The sequence below is a fragment of the Crocodylus porosus genome, unplaced genomic scaffold (genome assembly GCF_001723895.1).
Source record: "Crocodylus porosus isolate Cpor-Errol unplaced genomic scaffold, CroPor_comp1, whole genome shotgun sequence".
In the NCBI taxonomy this organism is placed as follows: domain Eukaryota; kingdom Metazoa; phylum Chordata; order Crocodylia; family Crocodylidae; genus Crocodylus; species Crocodylus porosus.
Genome location: NW_017728907.1, coordinates 35,915,021 through 35,936,288, shown reverse-complemented (window position 1 = coordinate 35,936,288; position 21,268 = coordinate 35,915,021). Strand labels below are relative to the sequence as shown.

General features: G+C 43.4%; 1 protein-coding gene and 1 long non-coding RNA gene across 2 annotated transcripts in view; one reads left to right on the top strand and one right to left on the bottom strand.

Moving 5' to 3' along the window:
* Positions 1 to 15,955, bottom strand: part of GTF2B (general transcription factor IIB) — a 28,917-nt gene extending 12,962 nt beyond the window's left edge. Inside the window, exons 1-3 of the mRNA XM_019531145.1 lie at positions 15,862 to 15,955; positions 13,706 to 13,812; positions 624 to 757 (exon numbers count right to left, since the gene is read on the bottom strand). Of these exons, the coding sequence (XP_019386690.1) occupies positions 624 to 757; positions 13,706 to 13,812; positions 15,862 to 15,878 (258 nt within the window). The 5' untranslated portion in view covers positions 15,879 to 15,955. The remainder of the gene's footprint in view (positions 1 to 623; positions 758 to 13,705; positions 13,813 to 15,861) is intronic.
* The window catches only part of LOC109307313, a 19,197-nt gene continuing 2,246 nt past the window's right edge, over positions 4,318 to 21,268 (top strand). Inside the window, exons 1-2 of the long non-coding RNA XR_002100229.1 lie at positions 4,318 to 4,332; positions 10,519 to 10,520. This is a non-coding gene — a long non-coding RNA (uncharacterized LOC109307313). The remainder of the gene's footprint in view (positions 4,333 to 10,518; positions 10,521 to 21,268) is intronic.

Genomic DNA, 21,268 nt, shown 5'->3' with positions numbered 1-21,268 from the left:
CATCAACATAACCTTGTTGATAAGCTAATTAAGTTGGAGCCATGCAACCTGGCCTCATCACTCAGTAATATTTTAGCTTGGCCAAAATACTGCACAGACATGGCTACGTCTCTTCCAGTTTCAGAAGCAGCCTATTCAGAGCACCCAATCACATGTCAGGACACAAATGCCAGGGATGGGACATTTACCATGTAGATATAGCCTTAGAAACCACAGAAGAATTCCAGGTTTGGTTCCTTTAATACTATTATGAAATAACAGCTTGATAGCAATCCTGATAATTGCATGCATGTTTGTCTTCTCATCTCATCAATGCCAACTTGATAAAGCACTTAAAAAAACCACCTGTTTTTAAACCAAGCAGAGTTTAATTCTGGATGCCTCAAAACTGTGTGGCTTGCATTTTCATTATTTTCTGACCTACTCAAAATATGAGAGAGTAAATTCTTCAAATCTAAATCAGTACAACTTCCTAAGGACTCTTCAATGCTGGCTCATTTCAATTTTTCTAACTGCATGTCACTGTACACTGATACCACAGCATAGCTTCCTTGTGGCCAACATATACACTTGACATACAAATGTTTACCATGTCCACCAGTATTTAACATATTAAACGTTACCTTGCCAATCATTGTACTCAAATCTCCATCGCTCAAGAGAGGATTCTGGGTGTCTCCAACTCGAGATGGATCTTTTGTTGCTTTGTCATTGCTAAAAGTTCTCCACTCTGATCCTACATCTATGACCCGGTCACCTGGGTTTAAAAAAAAAAAAAAAAAATATAGTAGCATTTTGTCCCACCGTAATACATTATTTCACTGTGCCTCAGGAACATTAAGCCTCACAATTCACCTCTCTGATCTATCAGTTACGAGCAAATCATGTCACTCCCCCAGCATAGCATGTGGGACAGGCAGTGGACAGCAGCTATTTAACGCTACAGAGGAACAGTAAAGGGCAGCCAACAGAAAAAAATGTGGTAGTGAAAGCTAGAGAGAGGCTTTATGTGGTAAATGAAACTACAGAGGAAGAATGCAAGTAGAGTAGGAATTTAGCCAGAACTCATAGGGTTAACTTTCCTACTCTGGCAATATGCCAGGGAATCTTTCATGAACAAAAATGGAATTGAGATCTTGGTTCTAAGAAGGCCCATCCCAGAGCTGTCTATGGACATCTTAGGGCAGCAGTTAATATTAAACTTGAAGCCAAGTATGCCAACTACTAAAACATCACTACTACTTATTGCACCAGTTCTGTTCCTTGGTGTTGTCATACAAGTTCTGACCAAGTCTGACTGGAAGACAGTTTCAATATTTTGTAGTACCACATACAGCATGGATGAGCAACACTTAAAATGCTTCCCCCTACAATTCCTCAGCTAGTTAATACATTAAATCAAAGCAAGCAGCAAAATCATTAAACACATTATCTGAAGAGATCATCTGATTTACATAGCATCTTACATTTCCACAGTTACACCACAACAAAGGACCAGGGAGTGAACATATGGGGATATATGTTCTTGTACCTTCCATACAGCTTTCCCCACCCCTCTTTTCTTCTCTACTCCAGATCTCTCCTGGATGATGCAGAACTTTCAAACCCCAGTACTCTTTCCTGCCCATGGCAGAGGGTCGGACTAGATGATCTGCTTAGGTCCCTTCCGACCCTAGAAACTATGAAACTAGAACACACTGGACACATCCATATGTGCATATTAATGTAATGCAATAAACTCCAGCACTTATCGCACCAGAGTTGTTTCTCCTGGGTGCCGCATTTACACGTGCTCCTGGGATCACAGTAAGTACAGCCAGGTCTGAGCAGCCTCAGCTGACAGGATCCAAGGGTCAGCCTGCTAGCCTAGGGCTGCTCCAACCCAACTCAACTTGCTGCAGAGGGGCTGGCTGGGGTACAGGGGTGCTCAAGTGCAGGGGTACCAGCAGGCAACCCCCACACTGAAGTCCCTTTGTGTCCCACCCAGCTGGGTCAGCATCTACACGTAAGCTGCTACAGAGTAATAACTGGAGGAAAAAACTCCACAGCAGGATAGTACTTGTATTTACAAGCACTACCCTACTGCAGAGTTTATTAGTTTACTCCAACTGAATAGCTCTGCACATGTAAGCACCAAAATGTTTACTGTGGAGCTCAGAGTACTCACAGTAAATGGCTCATGTAGACATGCTCACTGGCACATCATCTTGATCTGCACTTAATTTCTGTCAGCATTGTTGATTAGGATAGCAAAAAAAGGTCATACCCATAATCAACTCAGCTAAATCAGCAAAAGCTCTAAAGCAGATAGCTATTCTTTCATTAGTATAGCTTATTCCATTCATTAGCTACATTTTTGCTATGGGACTTCACATGCACAGCTCTACTAGCAACTAATTTTAAGCTTACAGAAGGCACAAGACAGAAGTGGAGATATACTGCACATAACCTCGTTATTATTGGGTTTTATTTATTATTTAATTTCTTAATTTTATTCATTTATCATTAGAAAGAGACTTACTAGGTAAAACCTAGTGCAGACAAAATCTAAGGAAAGATTCTGGAACACTGTCCTTCCAAAAAAAAAATTCAGTGTCTTGTCAAAAGAACATTTGTAAAAAGAGTATATAGTTGTGACTGCATGACAAATTTCCAGAATGGACATCTGCTTAGCACAGATTGTGGAGGCTGCTTTACTCATGATAAGGCTTAATACTCTCACAGAAGCAGGTCAGGTAGCAAGACTGTAGCATAAGAAAACAATTATTTATTTAGCCATTAAATAAGAAATCCAGATGCACTTGGGATAACATGAACAATAATGGAAAGACAGTGGAACTCAAACGTAGCAATATTTACTTAAATTATGAAACACAAAGCTGCCCTTCAAAGACTTAATAAACACAGTGAGGACAAAGAAAGGATGCAAATGCAATTTGCTCTTTTTAGGAAGAAAGACTCTGAAGAATTGTTTCTTTGTAAAAGATTATGCGAGGAATATATGCCTGAAGGTCGTTCAGTTAAATAACTAGGGATAAAAATCCTTAAAATGTTAACACAAATAGCAGTTATTTGTGAAAGAATTCCCTTACTGAAGTAGTCCAAACTTAATTTAATAGGAAACTGTCTTGCATAACTATATTCAGATCTAACCTTCACCTCAATATTTAAGTGCTTTGACAAAAATTTAAAAAAAACTGTAAAGGAAAGAAAAAGGCAACAGTTAGCTCTGCCTTCTACAGTGTAAAAGCAAAAGATTGAGAACACTGCATGTGGGGTAAGACATATCCATTTTTTCCGCTACGCAAATCTTCCCCTTGCAAACTAACAAAATCAGCAAACAGCATGCTTCTCTAGCTCTTGACTCTTTGTAAATATTTGATTAAGTAGTGCTCCTTCTATGGCCTAGCAGTAACTTTACTTTAAGACAGCCCTCCAATACTGTTTACTGCATCTAAAAAAAGCAAAATGTACTTAAAATTCTGGCATAGTATAAATAGAACACTGAGTACAGGGCAATGATGTAATATTTTTCCACACAAGTGGGAATGACCTAAATGACTCACTCAAGGATCTGCCTCTTGTGAGTTATGAGCTATTCCCGCTCTAATGAAAAAAGTGTTCTATCACTGCCTACTTTGGCAAAAGTATTACAAAGCAGAAGACTAAGATTACTACACCAATGTAGTGAGAAAGAATTAATTAGAACAAACCACTGAGTGCAATACATTTGTGGAACTGAGATGTAGCATTCAAGTATTTTACACACACAGAAGAAATAGAAAAACTATCATCCTGTATATATTTAATGTCAAAAATCAGTATTTCACTGAAAATACATAAAGGTCCTAGGACATATTCTGTCCTAAACAGTCATCTCCTACCAAAAAGAATGATAAGAACAGACCATACCTCAATATAGGCTAAGAAACAAGTCCAATGAGTATGGATCTACTCAAATCATGATTTCGCAAAATTTAAAAAACCAGGCAACTTCCGTGAAAGCCACATAGGAAAAAAAAGCTTACCAAAAATAAAATGTTGGCTCCTCAGTGCCCTAAAGCCTGGCACAAAGAAGCTACCAGCATAAATGTGCAAGATGGCTGCCACCCTTACCCCTCGCCACTGACTGATGGATGGCAGCCTGTCATGTGGCTCCACCCCTCTTCACCAATCAGTGGCAATGCTGTATGACAGACAGCCCTCAGCCAATCAGTGGTGAGGAGCAGGGCTGTATGATAGACAGCCCTCACCAAGTGGTGGTGGTGAAGCCCTCTCAACCATTTAGAAATTGGCAGCCAACCACACAAAATCAGCCAACTGCCACTTCAGGTTGGGTAGATGCCAACCAACGAGTGTTTCTAATCATGAATACATATTTTCCTGCCAGTAGCAAATTACCATTTTAACAAAAGAAAGGACAAAGATTCTTTAAACAAATCAAGTCACTGCAATGTAAATTGAGAGACCAGAAACGAAGTGTTGCCCTGGAATGAAAGTAAGGCGGCTTCAAAGTTTTAATGTAAGTGTAGAAAACAATGGGAGGGAACAGAATTTACAACATGAAGTTGTGACCAAGTCACCAGACCAAGTACTGAACCACATTTCCTCAACCTCATCCTACCAAATGGACTTCCTGTTTGAAGCACCTGCAAAACTGGCCCTTGCTACCAAGCCCCAAACCATTCAGTTATGGAAAAAGTCAGTTACTTCCAAACGTCTGCAAAACATATTTCTTTTATACAGAAGGTTATAATCTAATCATTGCAATTATTTTTTTGCTCATGTAGCCACAAAGTATGCACCATACATGGGACAGTACTTTTTTTCTCCATTTCCAAATTTCCCTTCTCATGAGACTTCTCCATAAACCAAGCTGATACCTGTAGTGTTGGATACTCTGTTGGTTAATCTGCATTGTGAAAAGTAAATCTCAGGTTACTTTATCTTGACTTTTGAAACCCTGACGAAAAAATGCTAAATTTGCACAGCAGACTTTTCAAGAAAAGTCATTATTGTTTCAGTGAAGTATCTTCCAGAGCCCATGATGAGGAGGCTAAACATTTATTTTAATCTATAAACAGATCTTCCAGTATGTAGTTACTTCTTGAAAACACAGTCCAAGTGTTCAAGTCAATGAGACAAATGCAAATACAAACAATGAACTTCACTTTAACTTCAGGTTAGTCAAAATCTGAAAAGTTCATTTAATAGAATGCAACACTGTTACTCAAAACAGAAAACTTCAGACCAAGCTTTTATTTTTTGTACACTGCCAAATGTGGTGGAAGTAATACTATAGGAATACATTGTTCTGTTCAAGCCAACATCTAAAATGAATGTCACTTCACACTTTTTCTATTCTAGTATAAGAAATATCTATGCATGTTACAGAGACCTTATCAAATATATTATTAGAAAAAGCTGATAGAAAAGCTTTTCAATGAAGAAAATGCTTTTACAATAGAACAGCTTATCAGAGTATCCAGATCTTATCTGCCACTATAATAAGGGTGGGTGATACATATTCATTGATTTTGATCTCTATTTGACACAGTAACTTGCCTGCAACACGAAGAAAACTACAAATTCATAGATCATAAATTGAATACGCTTAAACAGAATCTTAAATAGACTTAACCTACCAGTCACAGAACATTCAAGAATTTCTCTTTGTTGAAATACTGCAATTTCTTGTTATGCTTTAATATAATTTGCATCAAGTATCGCACCTTATGGACACTGGTATTTCAAATCTGTGAATTCTGCTGACATTGCATAAATTACTTGCTCTACAGTAAACCACTAAGTACAGTAGTAAACTTTAAAATGGCTCTATGAATAGAAAGTTAATTTTGTTCACATAATTAAGGATTGTGCTGCCATCTAGTGATCACTAAAATTATTTAATTAAAAACAGTGAAATCCCAAGACTTTGAGAAGCTTTGAGGAAGCTGAGAAAAACTGCGTAATGAATACCAACACTGACCATCTCCCACAGTAATACAGGCTCCTAGGCCATTTTTCCAGAGGATATTTAAGATTAAGTGCTGCGGACAACAGTCTTTGTTAATAAATAATCTAGCAACTAGTACTTAACAATCCTGAGCCAATATAATATAAAGTTAGTAATTCCAACTATGTAAAAAACTATTACTTCTTTAAAAGCCCAATTTAAAGTTTACAGCTTTATATCCTACAAACAGTATAAGCATGTGTTATCAAAATACATAGTATACGTACCTGTATACTACAAACCAAAACCACACTTTGAAAATTAATCATCCTACAAACCATTAAAATCACAACCTCTAAGAAAATCAAAAGTTCCATGGTTATCTTCTGTCTACTTTCCACATGTGGAACGTTTAATTTTTAAGGTATCTTCTATTTTACTAAATATTTCACACCTTAGCCTTAAGCAGAAACATATATAAGTTAATGGTATCAGGGGTGGATTTTTTATTTTATTTTCTGCCTTCCTTAGATTCACTGGGTAGTGATTGTAGGTATGGCTAGGGATTTTGACTGCAGTGTGACAATACTCCTGCTGGGACTAACATCTGGAAGTTCTTGTCTAGAAGGTCTTACCCTTAGGGTCTGACCAACTGTCATGTTCAGGATCAGAAGAAAAAAAAACAACACACCTGCCCTCAGGACAGATTGGTACAGCTGGGGAAAGGTAGTGGGGAAGGTTGGCCATCTCTATTGTGGGGTACAGCCCTCTTGCCTGGATCTTCCAGTGCATTTAATAACCCTTGTAGCAGCAGGACAATGATAGCCCTCATTCCCTTGCTTTACCTGTGACAAGTTAGAGTATTTGGGGGCAATATGCCTTGTAGTTGTAAAACAGGGTTCATTATGTAGTTTTAGGAATAGGTTATAAGGACTTACATGGGATGATTCAGATCAGGGTCAGCTGGCTGCTGGGGAAGCTCCCAGTCGCCAACCAGCCATCAGGGACCGCCCCTCCCCCTTGTCTGGCCGCCAGGGGATGGCTCCCCTGCTCGTCTGGCCACTGGGGGGTACAATGACCCAAAAAGGTCGAAAACCCCCAATTTAGATAATCCTGCCTAAAGTAGAGGGTCGGACAAGATAGCATCCAGGTCCTTTTCAGCCCTACTTTTCTATCTTTTCATGAAAAAATATAATTTCACTGATACAATCAGAATGAGCTGACAGAAAGGACCGTTAAAATGAGAAACATGAACTTTATAAAAACTCAACCTGTTTTTACTTTGGTCTTCAAAGTATTTTTTTAAAAGGTATGCCTTTGTTAAAAAAAACAAAGTTACAGAGATCTCCAGTCACTCAAGAGTTCTATTAGAATAAAAATAATTTCCTCGAACATATGTAGCCTTGGATGAATGGACTGTTTAAGAGTGATAATCTGAATGATCGTAAAATGATTTTTAAGTTGGAGTAAGGCATTGTTGTTGATCTAGTAGCAGATGGAAGTCTGTGTAAAAAAAAAAAACCTGGTCTGTTGGCTACCTGATTAAAACAAGATAGAAGAGAAATTATTTACATGTGGAGTTTTACACAAGCTTTTGTTCCATCTGCTACTTAGCTCTGCTGTGTCAACTTTTCTCCCAGAGACCTAAGAAAGGGTGATATTCAAAAGGTTTGCTTAAGTCTATCCCAGATACATGTTCCAATAAAAGATATCACCCGCTAAAATTAACTGGAGTAACAAGTCCAAGAAAAACATTCAGTGGACAAAATGTAAAGACCACAGCTGAAAGCCTTTGCACGTTATAATACTAGGACTATTACTAGTGAACTAATATGGAATAATGACCATTACAGAAGTATAGATGTTGAGGCACAAGACATTCCTTTCTATGGCTGATGCATTGGGGACAAAAATAACTAGTCTGAACTGGAACTTCTCGTCTTACGAGTCAAGTCTCCTTTGGACACTAGAAAAACTAGTTGTACAGCATGTAGCTCTTGAAGAATTTGGACTTGAATATGAGCAATAAAACTCATTTACAGAGTGGAGTCATAAGGTGTCTGTCAATTAAGGACTTGGTCATAAGCTACACATTTTTAGCACTTGTTTTGCATCAGTTTTGATTTAATTCTATTCCAGGAGTATAAGGAACAAATTTCATTTGGCATTTTCCCCTCATTTTGATGGTAAAGAGAAGGGGGGTGAGGGTATCTATATTTGGAAGGAACAAGCAGCCATGAAATCATGAATTGAGTAGAAAAACTATCACCCTTTTTAATGGCTACTGCCACTTAGTGAGAAGGTATGGTACACATTCCTTTAATTCAAAGCCTTATGCCCAGTCTACAAGTTACTATAAGGCCTCTTCTGCTTTCTTTGCAAATAAACTGTTTGTATCCGCTTTTACAATAAGATAATTTAAAGGTGGTTATCAGAAAGGCAATCTCAGTCTAACATCATCACAAACCTGTGATCAAAATACTAACAAGCAAGTTGGAAATCAAGTTACAGATATGAAAGCCCAGTAAGCCTTCAGCAGAGCCAGGCAGTGTGGCAGGGAAAGGGAGGGAAGGGAAGCCATGTGATGCCCCAGCAGGAACTGAAGGCAGCAAGAGAGAAAGAGAGAAAGTGAGGAGGAGGGGAGCGGAAGGGTGGGGACTAGTACCCCCCTGGCCTATGAGACTGAAGAGGAAAAACAGTAGGCAACCCACTGACTAGGCCAATTAAGTAATTAGCTGCCCATTCACAGGTGCTCTCACCCTCCTAGCTCTCCACTTCAGGTAAGCTGTGCTGTATGCCACATACACCTCCTCCACACAACCACTGTGGAAAAGACTTACCAGATAAGGAACGGAGGCGGCAGGATACCGCACCGGAAAACGAGCACAGCGAAAGTGAAACTGCAGCGGGCAGAGCTGCCACAGGAAGAAGCAAAAAAGAAAAAATACAGCCGAGCCCAAGGGAGCTCCCTCATCAATGTGGGCATGCTTTATAATAGTGTGCCAGAACCGACTGATCAGACAGATCCCCAGGTCTGGGATAAAAGATCTGGCGGAAGACAAGCAAAGAGGAGTGAGGGGGTGGGACGGGGACCAGAAGCAGAGTCCCCAGCTGGCCCAGAGGCAATCCCAGAATGTTCCTGGTGGTTACTCCAGGAAGGGGTCTCCAGAAGAGCACAGGCTAGAGAGGACCCGAGGATTTACTTACAGAGTCGACGTGGACAGGGGAAGCCTGAAGTGAAGACTGGAGTCCAGCAGGACCCAGCAGTAACAGAATCCAGACTGGGCAGACTGACAGCAAGTACCAAACCCGGGAAAGAGGCAACGCGCTGGGGGACGGAACGGTACCGTAGCCGGACAATATATAAACGGAGGAAAAAGGGACTGTAGGAAAGCGCTCTGGGCAGAAACACCGCCCCTATCTTGCGGTCATAAAATTCTGAGAACCAGAGCACTGAGAAGGTACAGGATTCATGATTTACAAAGTGACAGTACATCACTTGATTTAGATGAGGATTTCATTAGAAATTCAACTTCTAACCAAACTGTGTTATTTGATCTACTGACTTTCCAAAAATTAAGTGAAGTGCCAATGTATTTTACCACAGAATCCGCTACACGACCAGATTTCTGCCTTTATCATAGCTTCTTGCATACAACATGCACTTTTTTAAATGAAAGTGGCACCCGGAAATTGGGGTGAACATTATAAGCAAGGAAATAGTAACAGCGGTAAGGAAGAGATGGCAGGTGGAAGTAAACTGCACCTGCTCCACAAGTGCACAATGAAGACACTAGGCTCCCTACCTGCTACTACTCAATAACTTACTGAATTTATCAGTGTTTTCAAAGAAAGATTGTTTTTGAAGGATAAAATAAAGTTAAAAAAAAAAAAAAAAAAAAGATATGGGCATTTTGCATTCTCGGGAGTTTTGCATGGGAGAAAATACATCATGTTTGTGTTTAGAAAAGATTAATTCTAAAAGGATAGCATCTGAATGTCACTTTTTTTCATCTGGCTTATGAAATCTAGCTTCTTTATTTGTCTACTTTAAGACAATTTTACTAATGCTCAACTCCACCCCTACTACCACCACACGCACTAGGGTTAAAAGGCCCAATAGACAACTGAAAACAGTGTATTTACTGCTATTCACAAACAGAATGTAGAAAATCCATAATGGAGCTGTTCTCCTTATTTTGAGGTACTGGCTTGTGGGATGAATCACTGAGCCAGGACTTCATAGCACCAAATGAAGTCCAAACCACCACCTTACATCTAGAAATAGCATATATCCTGTGGAGGACAAACATTAAATCTGCAGCAGCAAACATGCAGGAGCTCTGTGGACCGAAGGAAAGACCGTCTTGCTACTGTTTTAGAACTTACTTGCTTTAGACATTTACAAAGTGCAAAACAGAGATCTAAGTCTCTATCAGTTCCTTTTTACTTTAAAAGGTCCATAAGAGATTAACAGAAGGGAAGTTATGTTAAAAGTTCATACTTATTTTTCATGCTTTAACTACCTGGAGGACGGTTGCAAAGAGCTAAACTATTTTCAGTGGTGACAGATGACAGAACAAGGAATAATGGTCTCAAGTTGCAGCAAGGGAAGTTTAAATTGAATATTAGGAAAAAAATCTCTCACTAGGCAGGTGATAAAGCACTGGAACAGACTGCCTGTCAGTGGTGGAATCTCCATCCTTGGAGATTTTTAAGGCCCAACTTGACAAAGCCCTGGCTGGAACTATCTGGTTGGGGATGGCCCTGCTTTGAGCAGACGGTTACACCACGGGACCTCAGGAGGTCCCTTCCAACTCTAATGGTCTATGATTCTATGACTCTATATGCTTGGTAAACGCTCTCTCTGGTTAATATAGTTTTTAGCACATATTGAATAACTTTCCAAATAAATTAATTCAAACACAAAATACTCAACGCTGTGAGAAAACTCAACTACTAAGGCAGGCAAGTCAAAAGAAGAAAAACTGAGTTCAGTTTTTCTAAATACATGTAAATGCAAAATCCTTCCAATTGTTTTTTGCAATCAAGGCAAAAATGAATTTTAGTGCCAGGCAAAGTGTAGAACTCTACCTGTAAAAGAGGAAAAACCCTGTTTTCCTCAAAAGCAGAAACAGAGAACCTAAATTTAGTTTTAGCATACTAGAAACTATCCAAGCCTCTAACATAATTCACCCAGGCATCAATGCTTACATTATTATAATTTTATTAAATCTGGCAACCAAAAATTCTAATAACTTTAAAATAAACATATTTATCAAAGCTGTTGATCCCAAAGAAAAACATCCAAAAATTTCTGATGGAATAAATTTAAGAAACATCTGCTCCTGAACTAATTTCACACCAGCTGCATGCCAGCAGCACTTTGCCTCTTTCCACAGAAACAAACAAGATAACTGAGGTTGAGAAAATTTTAAACTAACACCACCAAGCTGAACTGTTCTAAGCAATGTCACAAAGAAAATCAACAAACAGCTTCCACTTGATTTATACAGTCAACAACTTTGAAAATACATGAACACAGAGTTAAATAGTAGTAAGGCACAAACAGGAAAGCATTTAGCACATTTCAATAGGAAACCTTGTTTTGGGTGTTTACATGCTCACCAGCAAAAGGCTTATATCTAAACCTGCAGAATTCACTATGTTTAGAACAGAACTTAAGGTAGCACTACTTACGCAGACATATAATATTAAAAAGTCTATGTATCAGTCAATTTGGACATAAATTACCAAAAAATTCGCTATTGTAATACTTATATCAAATCTGTTTTCTTTGTCGGAAGAGGGTAAAATATGTTGCATATCGTTTATGGCACCAGCTCTAACGCCTCATGTCTAAATCAGGCACAACTCAGCAAGGGGTACACTGATAATTTTTTGGACTGATACCGATGGCTGATTATTGAGCAGCCATATTGGCTGATACCAATCCATTGCCAACATGCAGCCCAGCAGCATGGAGAGCACCATCCAGCTGGTAAGTCTGTTGGGGGAAGGAGCATTGGGGAGAAAAGGGGCATGGTAGTACAGCAGGTTGAGGCTGCCACAGTGAGGGAGAGAGTGGGGCTGGGGCTCCACAGCCAGGGCAAGACAGGGCATGGGACGGAGCTAGCAGCTCACCCAGAGGACAGGACTCCTACAATTATGCGCACCTGGGGGGTGGGGTATGCCCCTGCCCCCCGCGCACAGATCTGGCTGCCCAATACAGCTTGGGGCCTCCCACTCCTCCTGTGCTCCAAGGCCTGACAGGAGGGTCTGCAGAGTACCAGAAAATGAGACCCCGTAGGAATAGCCTCAGCAGTGGGGTATCAAAAGTTTCAGAAACACCTGATTAGACTCAGGGAAAACGTTTCATGTGAAGAAGAGCAAAGAAAATGGATGCATTTACCTTAAAGTTGAGATTTATTAAAAAACAAGGAAGTTATACAAGGAAATACATGTATAGTGAAAGTGGATCAGAAACATTTCTTTGCAACACTATAACATAAGAAATATAAACATGAAATGATTGGTGAAAAGGAAAATGCCCATCTGTTGTAAAGGTGTCATTCTGCTTTTTCACACAACATATATTAGGTTTGTAAAATTAGGGCCAAAGGACATCATTGAAACAAAAAGTGCTGGCAAAATTCAAAAGATGACTAGTATTTATTTGGATAACATCCAAAATTATGACAGAACTGATTTGCAAAAACAACTGTTTGGGAAGAGATACAAACCCTCATCCTTCAGGACAGAAACCATCCTCTAATGGGAGGTTACACATCTTTGGTTAATCAGTTAAACTAGTGGATCTCACACTTTTTAAAAACAAGGCACCCCTAGGAAAATGCCAGCTCTTAGTTTTCACTCATTCTGGACTCTGAAAAAAGTAATAGTACAATTCTTCTGTTGCAAAGAATCCCAAAAATACCACAACAGGTTGGAATGCTTTTATCATTATTTAATATGCCTGCGTTTATCTGGTAAATCATGTTTGAGCAGGCATCCTGGGCACACTTGAGAATCTGATGGCATCCTGGTTGAGAATCAATGAGTTAGACCTTCCTTGTGAGCAGATTATTCCCCCTCAAGTGTCTTCTGGTAGGTCTCTTGCACCTCCTCTGAAATAAGTGGCACCTGTCACTGGTAGAGACAGGATTCTGGTCTAGGCTTCCCACAATGGTCCCTAACTGAATATGGCAATTCCTATATTTCTTTGTACTAAATGCTTCAAAATATTTTGAAGGATATCCACTAGCCTAATGTCTTTAGCTCCATCTCTTAGCAAGGTGAGGCCCAGGATTTAAGTCAGAGCCCATCCTCAATATTTCATTTCCATTAATGCATCTCAATATACACCCTACTATCCTACTGTCATGGCTATGCTTTGTAATACAGTCAAGTCTTCAAGTGTGCCTAGGTTACATAATATGACCCTAAAACATAACATGGTCAACCTCTAATATCGCAAAGGTCAAAGGTTTCAAGAACAGCCATCAACTTTCTTCTTCATAATGTGGGCTCCTAGTCAACAACAGACCCTTTATACAACTGATCGGTTTAACAATATAATGTATTACCAGAGAAAACACCTACTTAAAATGGTAGATTTTTAGCTAAGGGAAAACACTTCTGCAATAAAGGCTTCTAATTTATTAATGTCTTATGCACACAAAAGTTAAGTAAAAACAAATAAGTCTTCATTTTTGAAAGGGAACTGCAATAACCTGAATGATTACTTACCTACTACTAGTCCACATTCTGAACATATCATGTCTCCAGCTCTGTAATCCTCTACTAAAATCGAATCTGGATGGTTTGGGCAAGTCACTCTTGGAAGAACATCCAAACTAAAAAACAAAGGAAAAAATTTAGATATTTTATCTGCTGAATCAAACACAATGTCTGTGTTTCCAAAGATTATTCACATCTAACAGGAAACCTATTTTTCAGTGATAGTGCAAGAAAAAAAAACACACCCACATTCAAACCATACCCCGTTAATACCATTTTTAATCTGCATCATAAATGAGCTGAGTAATAAATTTAAAAAAAATGTATAAGTGATATGACTGGATGATATCCAGGGCTGTAGTTAGTATACATAAGAAAAACATGGTAGCCTAAGACCTGGAAGAAATTAGGGCTGAGACACATTTTGTGATCTAAAATCGAAGCGTCTTTCGAATAAAATGTTCACTGCCTGCAATGTTTTAGAAAACAAGAAAAATATTGCTAGTTATAGGACAATACCACTGCAACATCATATGAAATATTTAAAGAAAAAAAACTACCTTTAAACAAATGAAAGCAATCTCAAAGCAGAAACAAATCACCAGTTTATAAAAGGGATTAGGAAATGGTTGACTAGGATAATGGAATGAACTCAAGTCCTGTTCCAGTTCTGTTTCTGCCTTCATACAAATATGTTAAAAACCAAAATAAATTTAATTGAATATATAATTGGAAAAATAATCCAGCTGCAACAAAATGTTAATACAAGGCAAAAACAGCTACAAAGTATCAGTTTCAGACAATGCACAAAATGTGCGCTAACTACAATGTAAGAAAGCATTTGGAGTGCTCCAAATTCACTTCCAGTTTACATAGGATTTCAAAACTATAATCTTGCTAACATTGATAAAAGCACATATGGATATGAAGCACTGGCCAAATCCTACTATGGAAAAATATTTTCAGTAAACACTTCACAAACAGATACCCTATAAAAAACACTGTTGACAGTATATGGACTCTAGAAAATGGGATCGTCTTAAAGCCTCACAACCTGACTAAATTTAATTGGTATAGTAACTTTTTTTTTACTTGGATTCTTCAATTTATTGAAGCCATAGGTGCTATCTACTAAACTGAAGGGCAGCAACTCATCAAAACAGAGAGATTTGATCAGAAAAATAAGTGGCTTTCTTATCAGTACTAGACAAACTACTGCCATAGTACTCCAACAACTAATTATTTCTTAAATGTAGAAAGCAAACATTTAAGCTACAAACACAGTCAACCACATATTAAAAAAAAAATACAAAGATTTTGTTTTTAGCTGGTTCTTGAAAACCCTGTGTAAAGGCCTGGTAAAACAACTGCTTTTCCCACCATACTCCAGGCTGCTAATGTTTCATATGGCCAGACTAAATGGCGAAGCATCACATGCAACCAGTTGATAATTTATCATTACACAAGAGGCCGGTGGTATTGTAAATAAAGAGAAGTAAAGTCACAAGTTTTACTGAAGTCAAGGGCATGAGCCATTTCATTTTGTGCAGTGGTGTCCAACAGCTTGAGGATGTCCGCTTTCCCAAACCTACGCCAGCACGGCTCCTATACCACACTTCTGGAGTCCTGTGTGTCCTCATAGGCAGACTGAAATACTTCAGCTAGCCGTAGCCGTGTCACTTACTGCTGTGATAAAAGCGCCGCACAACTCGGCCTAAAGCAGACTCCTCCGGCAGCGCCCCAGAAGCCCGCCTTGACCCCCGAACTGGAGGAACGAGCCCCTTCCCGGCGCGGAAGGGACCGGGTCAAGCACTAGATCTGCTGGCCGCTTCGGAGCGTAACCGACACGGCCGCAGGCCGCGGCCTGCTCCAGCCGGGCCCAGGCAGGAGCGCCGGGCCCGCCCCAGAGAGCAGCGATGGCAGGAAGGCGGCCCGACCACGTCCGGCCGGCCGGGGCCCAACCGCTCCCACCGCCACGGGGCTGCAGCGGGCGGCCAGGGAACAAAGGAGGCCGCCACTAGCGCGCCCAGCTCCGGCCCCGGCCGCCTCCCCATGCGGCTCCCCACCCGGCCCCGGAGGGCCCGCACGCCCGCAGCCCAGGGCGCTCGGCCTCCCCTACACTGCCAAAGGCAGCAGTGCGGCGCGGCCTCCCGCCACCGCCTCACCGGCTAGTGGACGCCATATTGCTTCCTCCTCCGCCACAACCTCTGCGCAGGAGCAAATAGAGTCGTCGTGCACCCCCCCCCTTATATACCCTCGGGCCTGGGGGCGGAGCCCTGCCAGGCTCGCTACGGTCTGTGCGCGGAGACAAAAAGATTGTGTCGCTTACTTTGCGCCTGCCTCCTAGTCCTCCTCAGACGGGGTGGGGCTCAGCTCGGTTTGTCAGGGCCTGATACCTGGGTTTGGAGTCGCATCAAAACAGGCGGTGGGACGAGAGTGACTTCGAATTAGCGCATTCGGATTTCTCAAGATCCTTGAGGTGCATGTAGGACAACGAGGCTAAAAAGGGCTCCCCGGGTTTGCCCCGAGACAAGAACTTACTTCCCCGGGGAGCCCACAGCCGGCACCGCCGCATTGTCAGCTCGGAAAGACACGCACAGTCCTTTTCACCAACCGTAAAAGGAAAGAATGAGGAGAAGGAAACGGGAAGGGAATAAATCTAAAAACCGGGTAAAGCACCTTAGGGTGTTGACAGAAGTGTAGGTCCCTGCTGTTACCGAGCAGGCTTTGTAGGAAGCTTTCAAAATGATTAGGTGTGAAGCTCTTTACTTGTTAGGACTGGGCCTCACACCCTGCAGACACTGTCTTGATTGGCAAAAAAACCCTTAACACTTGTTAAAATGCAAGTTATTTCTCTGAACACCAAATGGAGACACCTCCCACTTTGCTAGGCCTTTTATCTATTGCTTTTGTTGATTACTTTAATAAAACATTGCTACATTGATTCACAGATCTCTTGACTTAGTATAGAAAGGAACAGGGACTTGATTCTTATAAAATAAAGCAAAGCTTGCATTCCACAGAAAACAGTAAAATCTGCATTAAAGAATGGAATTTCACCAGTCCAGATTTTTTGAATGGGGGGGTACAAATCTAATAAATAAATTTATTACTGGACTCTCTGAAGCCTAATTTATCTATTATTTCAACCTAGGTTTTGAAAAACAAATGTAAAGTGATTTGTCCCGATTAAAGATTCAATGTAACCAGCATTTAAAATTTTGAAAAATCATCCCTTTTTAAAGAAAAATCAAGTTGGATATTAAATTAATGCTATATAAAAATCTTGACGTCCTACTTCAATAATGGTTTGCATTTATTTTCTTTAAAAAATAACAGAGAAGTAGGTCTGGAACAGAGGTGGGCAGTTATTTCAGGTGGAGGGCCACTTAAGTTTTGGTGAGCTATCGAGGGCCACATGGGTAGTCCTGGCCCTTGACAGTTGCCCCATTCCCTTGTTGCCATCTTGGGACCAGAAATCCCAACCCTAACCCCTGACCTTTACCACCAGAAGTCCCTTCCCTGGCCCCGAGAAATACTCCTTTTGGGAGGGAAGGGTTGCCATCTTAGAACCAAAAAAACCCAAATCATACACTTTTTAAAAGTCAAACACCTACTATAACTTATTTTAATTTTATTACAAAAAATATTTTTGTTATGTTTTGTGTTTGTGTAGTGGTGACTGCATAATAACTAAAAAATAAATTCTTAGTCTTGTATATTGTGGGGGGAGGTTATATGGTAGGCTGGGTATATGTAGTGTGAGTGTTTATGGTGGGGTGTGGGTTTGTGGTAGGATGTGGGTGCGTGTGTTGGGCGGTTGTATATATGTGGGGGTTGTGGGGGCAGGGTGTGGATGTGGGGGAAGTTGGGAGGTTGTGGGGACTCCCCATATGGTGCAGCAGCAGGTGGGGAAGCAGTTTTCCCTCCCCTGCAAAGCAGCCCCTGAAGGGAAGGCAACTGGCTCCAGCACTTGAGGCTTCCCTCTGGTGCTGCGCAGCCCCAGCAGGGAAGGCAGCTGGCTCCAGCACACGGGGCTTCCTTCGCTGCTGTGCATGTGGTGGGGAGCATTGGCGATACAGGTGGCCCAGCAGACTGTGCCCCTCACTGCAATGTGTAGCACTGGCTGCAGCTGCATCCCACCAGGTGCCTGCACCCTGAGCATGCCCCCCCACCACTGCTGCTGCCACCGCCTGCAGGGGCTTCATGCCATGGGGGGGAGCAGGGAGGGAATGTGGAGGGGTCCCCACACTCCCCCCACTCTCGCTCACACTGCCCACCCTAGGTCCACACTGCTGCCACCCCATCCCCCTGGGCAAGGGCTCCACATTGCCCCCAGCCCCATGCTCCCACCCAGCTGTAGCCCCACCTCCACTGCTTCCTAATCTGTTGTCCGGAGCAAGCAGGAAACTGCAGAAGCAGAGCAGTTCCCTGGGGGCTGCAGCAGTGGCAGCAGCACCCTTGCACAGAAGTGCATGCTGGCTATCCAGGCCCTTCTGCCCATTAGGGTGGGAGCCAGGCAATAGGGTACATTTTTGGGGTTGCATGTACACGTGGACACCTCACTCCCACCCTTGTGGGCAAAAGGCCTGGGCATGGCACAATTTGTTAGGGGGCCCTGCAGGGCAGATGAAAGTGCTCAGGGGGCTGGATCTGGCCTGTGGGCCATATTTTGCCTGCCCCTGGTTTGGAAGGAACTTCCAGAGATCACATAGTGTCTGTCCAACCCCCTGCCTGAAGCACGATCATCCCTAGCCAAACCATCCTAAACCAGAGAGGTTTAGGGAGCGGCACAAGATGTACGGGTGAAAGCCCGTCACACTCCCGCACCCCAAAGCCCCCCAACAACCCCCAACAGCTGCACAGCGCCCCCGCCAACCCCCAGCAGCAGCCGAAGGTAAGCAGGGCCCGTGGCGGGAGGGGACTAGCCCAGCTCAGCTGTGGGGAGGTGGCTAATTAGGAGCTGAGGAGGGTCTCGCCCCACCCCAGTCCCTACTTTGCCCAGCCCCCCAGGGAGTCACACAACAAGAGCCTCACGAACAGACCATGCAAACAGGCATACTTGTCTGCCCGGTGCGCAAGTTAGCACAGAGTTTGCGCAGGAGGGTGAGCGGGAGGGCCCGAGGCCCTGCCTGTGAGCCCCCTTGGGTAGGTATTCCCAGCCATAGCTGGCCTACCAATGGCACACCACAGATGAGGACACGCCGCAACCCAAGTGTCCACTCAGGGTCTGTGGCCCCTGGCTCAGAGGCCTCTATCCAGATGGAGCCTATGGTTCCAGGCTCCATGTAGACGGAGCCTCTGGCTCTAGGCTGTGGGGGCTGTCACTTTTTCAGGCTCTGGGGTCTGGGAGCATGGCCACCTCCCCTTGAGTGATCTGCTCCCTTTGGGGTCTCTGACGTGCCAGCTGGAGGAGCTCCAGGCTGCAGTCCAGAGACTGCATGCCATCAGGGACTAAGAGCAGGAGATCAATTCCTACTGCCAGGCCCTTCTCCCCCAGGAGGTGGAGGGTAGACCACAGTCACCCTCCAGGACAAGGGAAGACACCAGGACCTCCCTTTCTGTCCAGCCATGGGGATGGACCAAAGTGGTCAAGGGCCCCAAGGCCTGCTGCACCAAGGTCCCCGCCCTGCTGGACCTTTGCAACAGGTATGAACCTCTCACAGCCCCAGCAAAGCCTGCTAAGCTGCCAGCTCCCACAGGCAACACAGGCCCAACAAAAACCACAGCCCCCGCTCTCCCCAAGACAAAATGCAAAGTGTTTGTCATAGGAGACTCCATCCTGAGGGGGACTGAGGAGGCAATCTGCCGCCCCAACCCCTTGGCCTGGGAAGTCTGCTGCTTCCCGGGAGCCCATATCCAAGACATTGCAGAGAAGATCCCTAAGCTCCTCTAGCCCACTGTCCACTACCTTATGTTCCTTATCCATGTGGGCACCAATGACAAAGCTTGGAGCACTTCCAGCGGGGTCATGAAGCACTACAGGGATTTGGGAGCAGGACTTAAGGGGTTGGGGGTGCAGGTGGTATTTTCCTCAATCCTTCCAGTTTCGGGCTACCGGCTGAGGAGGGAGAAGAGGATCCAGGTAGTGAAGCAAAGACTGCAGCACTGGTGTCATCAGGAAGGTTTCGGCTTCCATGACCTCAGTCCACTCTTTGGTGAGAGAGGCAGCAAGCTGCTGGGAAGAGATGGCCTCCACCTCTCTCTGCTGGGGAGGAGGCTCTTCTCAGCCAGACTGGCTGACCTGATCCACCAAGCTTTAAACTAAGCCCACTGGGGGACGGGGGAGCTATCATCACTGATGGCCCACAGAGCAACCCTTGCAAAGCCAGCAGGCCAAGGCACCTAAGGGAGCTCACCTCTGCTCCAGCCCTGGAACAATCTGTGGGCAAGACTAGGGCCCCCCAAGGGGACACTTGCATACCTGTACACGAATGTCAGGGGCTTGGGGAATAAACTGGAGGAACTTGTCCTCCTGCTCAACACAAATAATTACAATGTCATAGGGATAACGGAGACCTGGTGGGGCTCCACCCATGATTGGACCACGGGTATAGATGGCTATACCCTGTACAGGAGGGATCCAGTAGACAAAAGGGGTAGGGGTGTGGCTGTCTATGTCAAGGAGAGCTATGTGTCCCTGCAAGACGACACTGGCACTCAGGGTGGATGACTGGAGACCCTCTGCGTTAAAATCCGTGGGGAACACGGCACAGGGGGACACGATGATGGCAGCCTACTACAGACCTCCCTTCCAAAATCAAGAGCTTGACCAGGAGTTTGCCAGGGAATTGGCTGAGGCCGCATGCTTCCGGTCCATGGTTGTCATGGAAGGCTTCAACTACCTGGACATCTCGTGGGAAGAATGCTTAGCCAAATCCAAACCGTTGCAAAGCTTTCTCACATGCGTGGATGAGCTCTAACGCAAGAAGTTTATGGGCCACCAAGAGGTAAAATGCTGCTCGACCTGGTACTGGCAACCAGAGATGACCTAATCAATGACCTAACTATCGAAGGGAAACTGGGTGACACTGACCATGAGCTGATCACTGTCACCATCCACCCAAAACTGGCAAGTCAGTCAGCAGGACAGAGGTCCTCAACTTCAGGAGGGCTGACTTTGACAAGCTCAGGAGGCTTGTCAGTAAGGCCCTAAGGGACCACGACCCCAAGGGGAGGGGAGTCCAGGAAGAATGGTTGCTCCTCAAGGGGGGCATCCTTGCACGAGCTAAGTCTATTCCATCTCGGAGGAAAGGTAGCAAGAGGGCACAGCAGCCCTTTGGCTCAACAAGGAACTAGCGGTCCTCCTGCATCTAAAAAGAAAGACCTACAAAGGATGGAGGACAGGATCCACCTCCAAGGAGGAATGTACTGCACTGGTCCGGACGTGCAGGGAGTGAACCCAGAAAGCCAAGGCTGCGATGGAACTCCAATTGGCCACAAGCATCAAGGACAATAAAAAGTTCTTTTTTAGATATGTGGGGAGCTGGGGGAAAAGCAAGAGCAACATTGGACCCCTGCTAAACCAGAAGGGAGAACTGACGACCGACGCCCAGGAAAAAGTCAACTTAC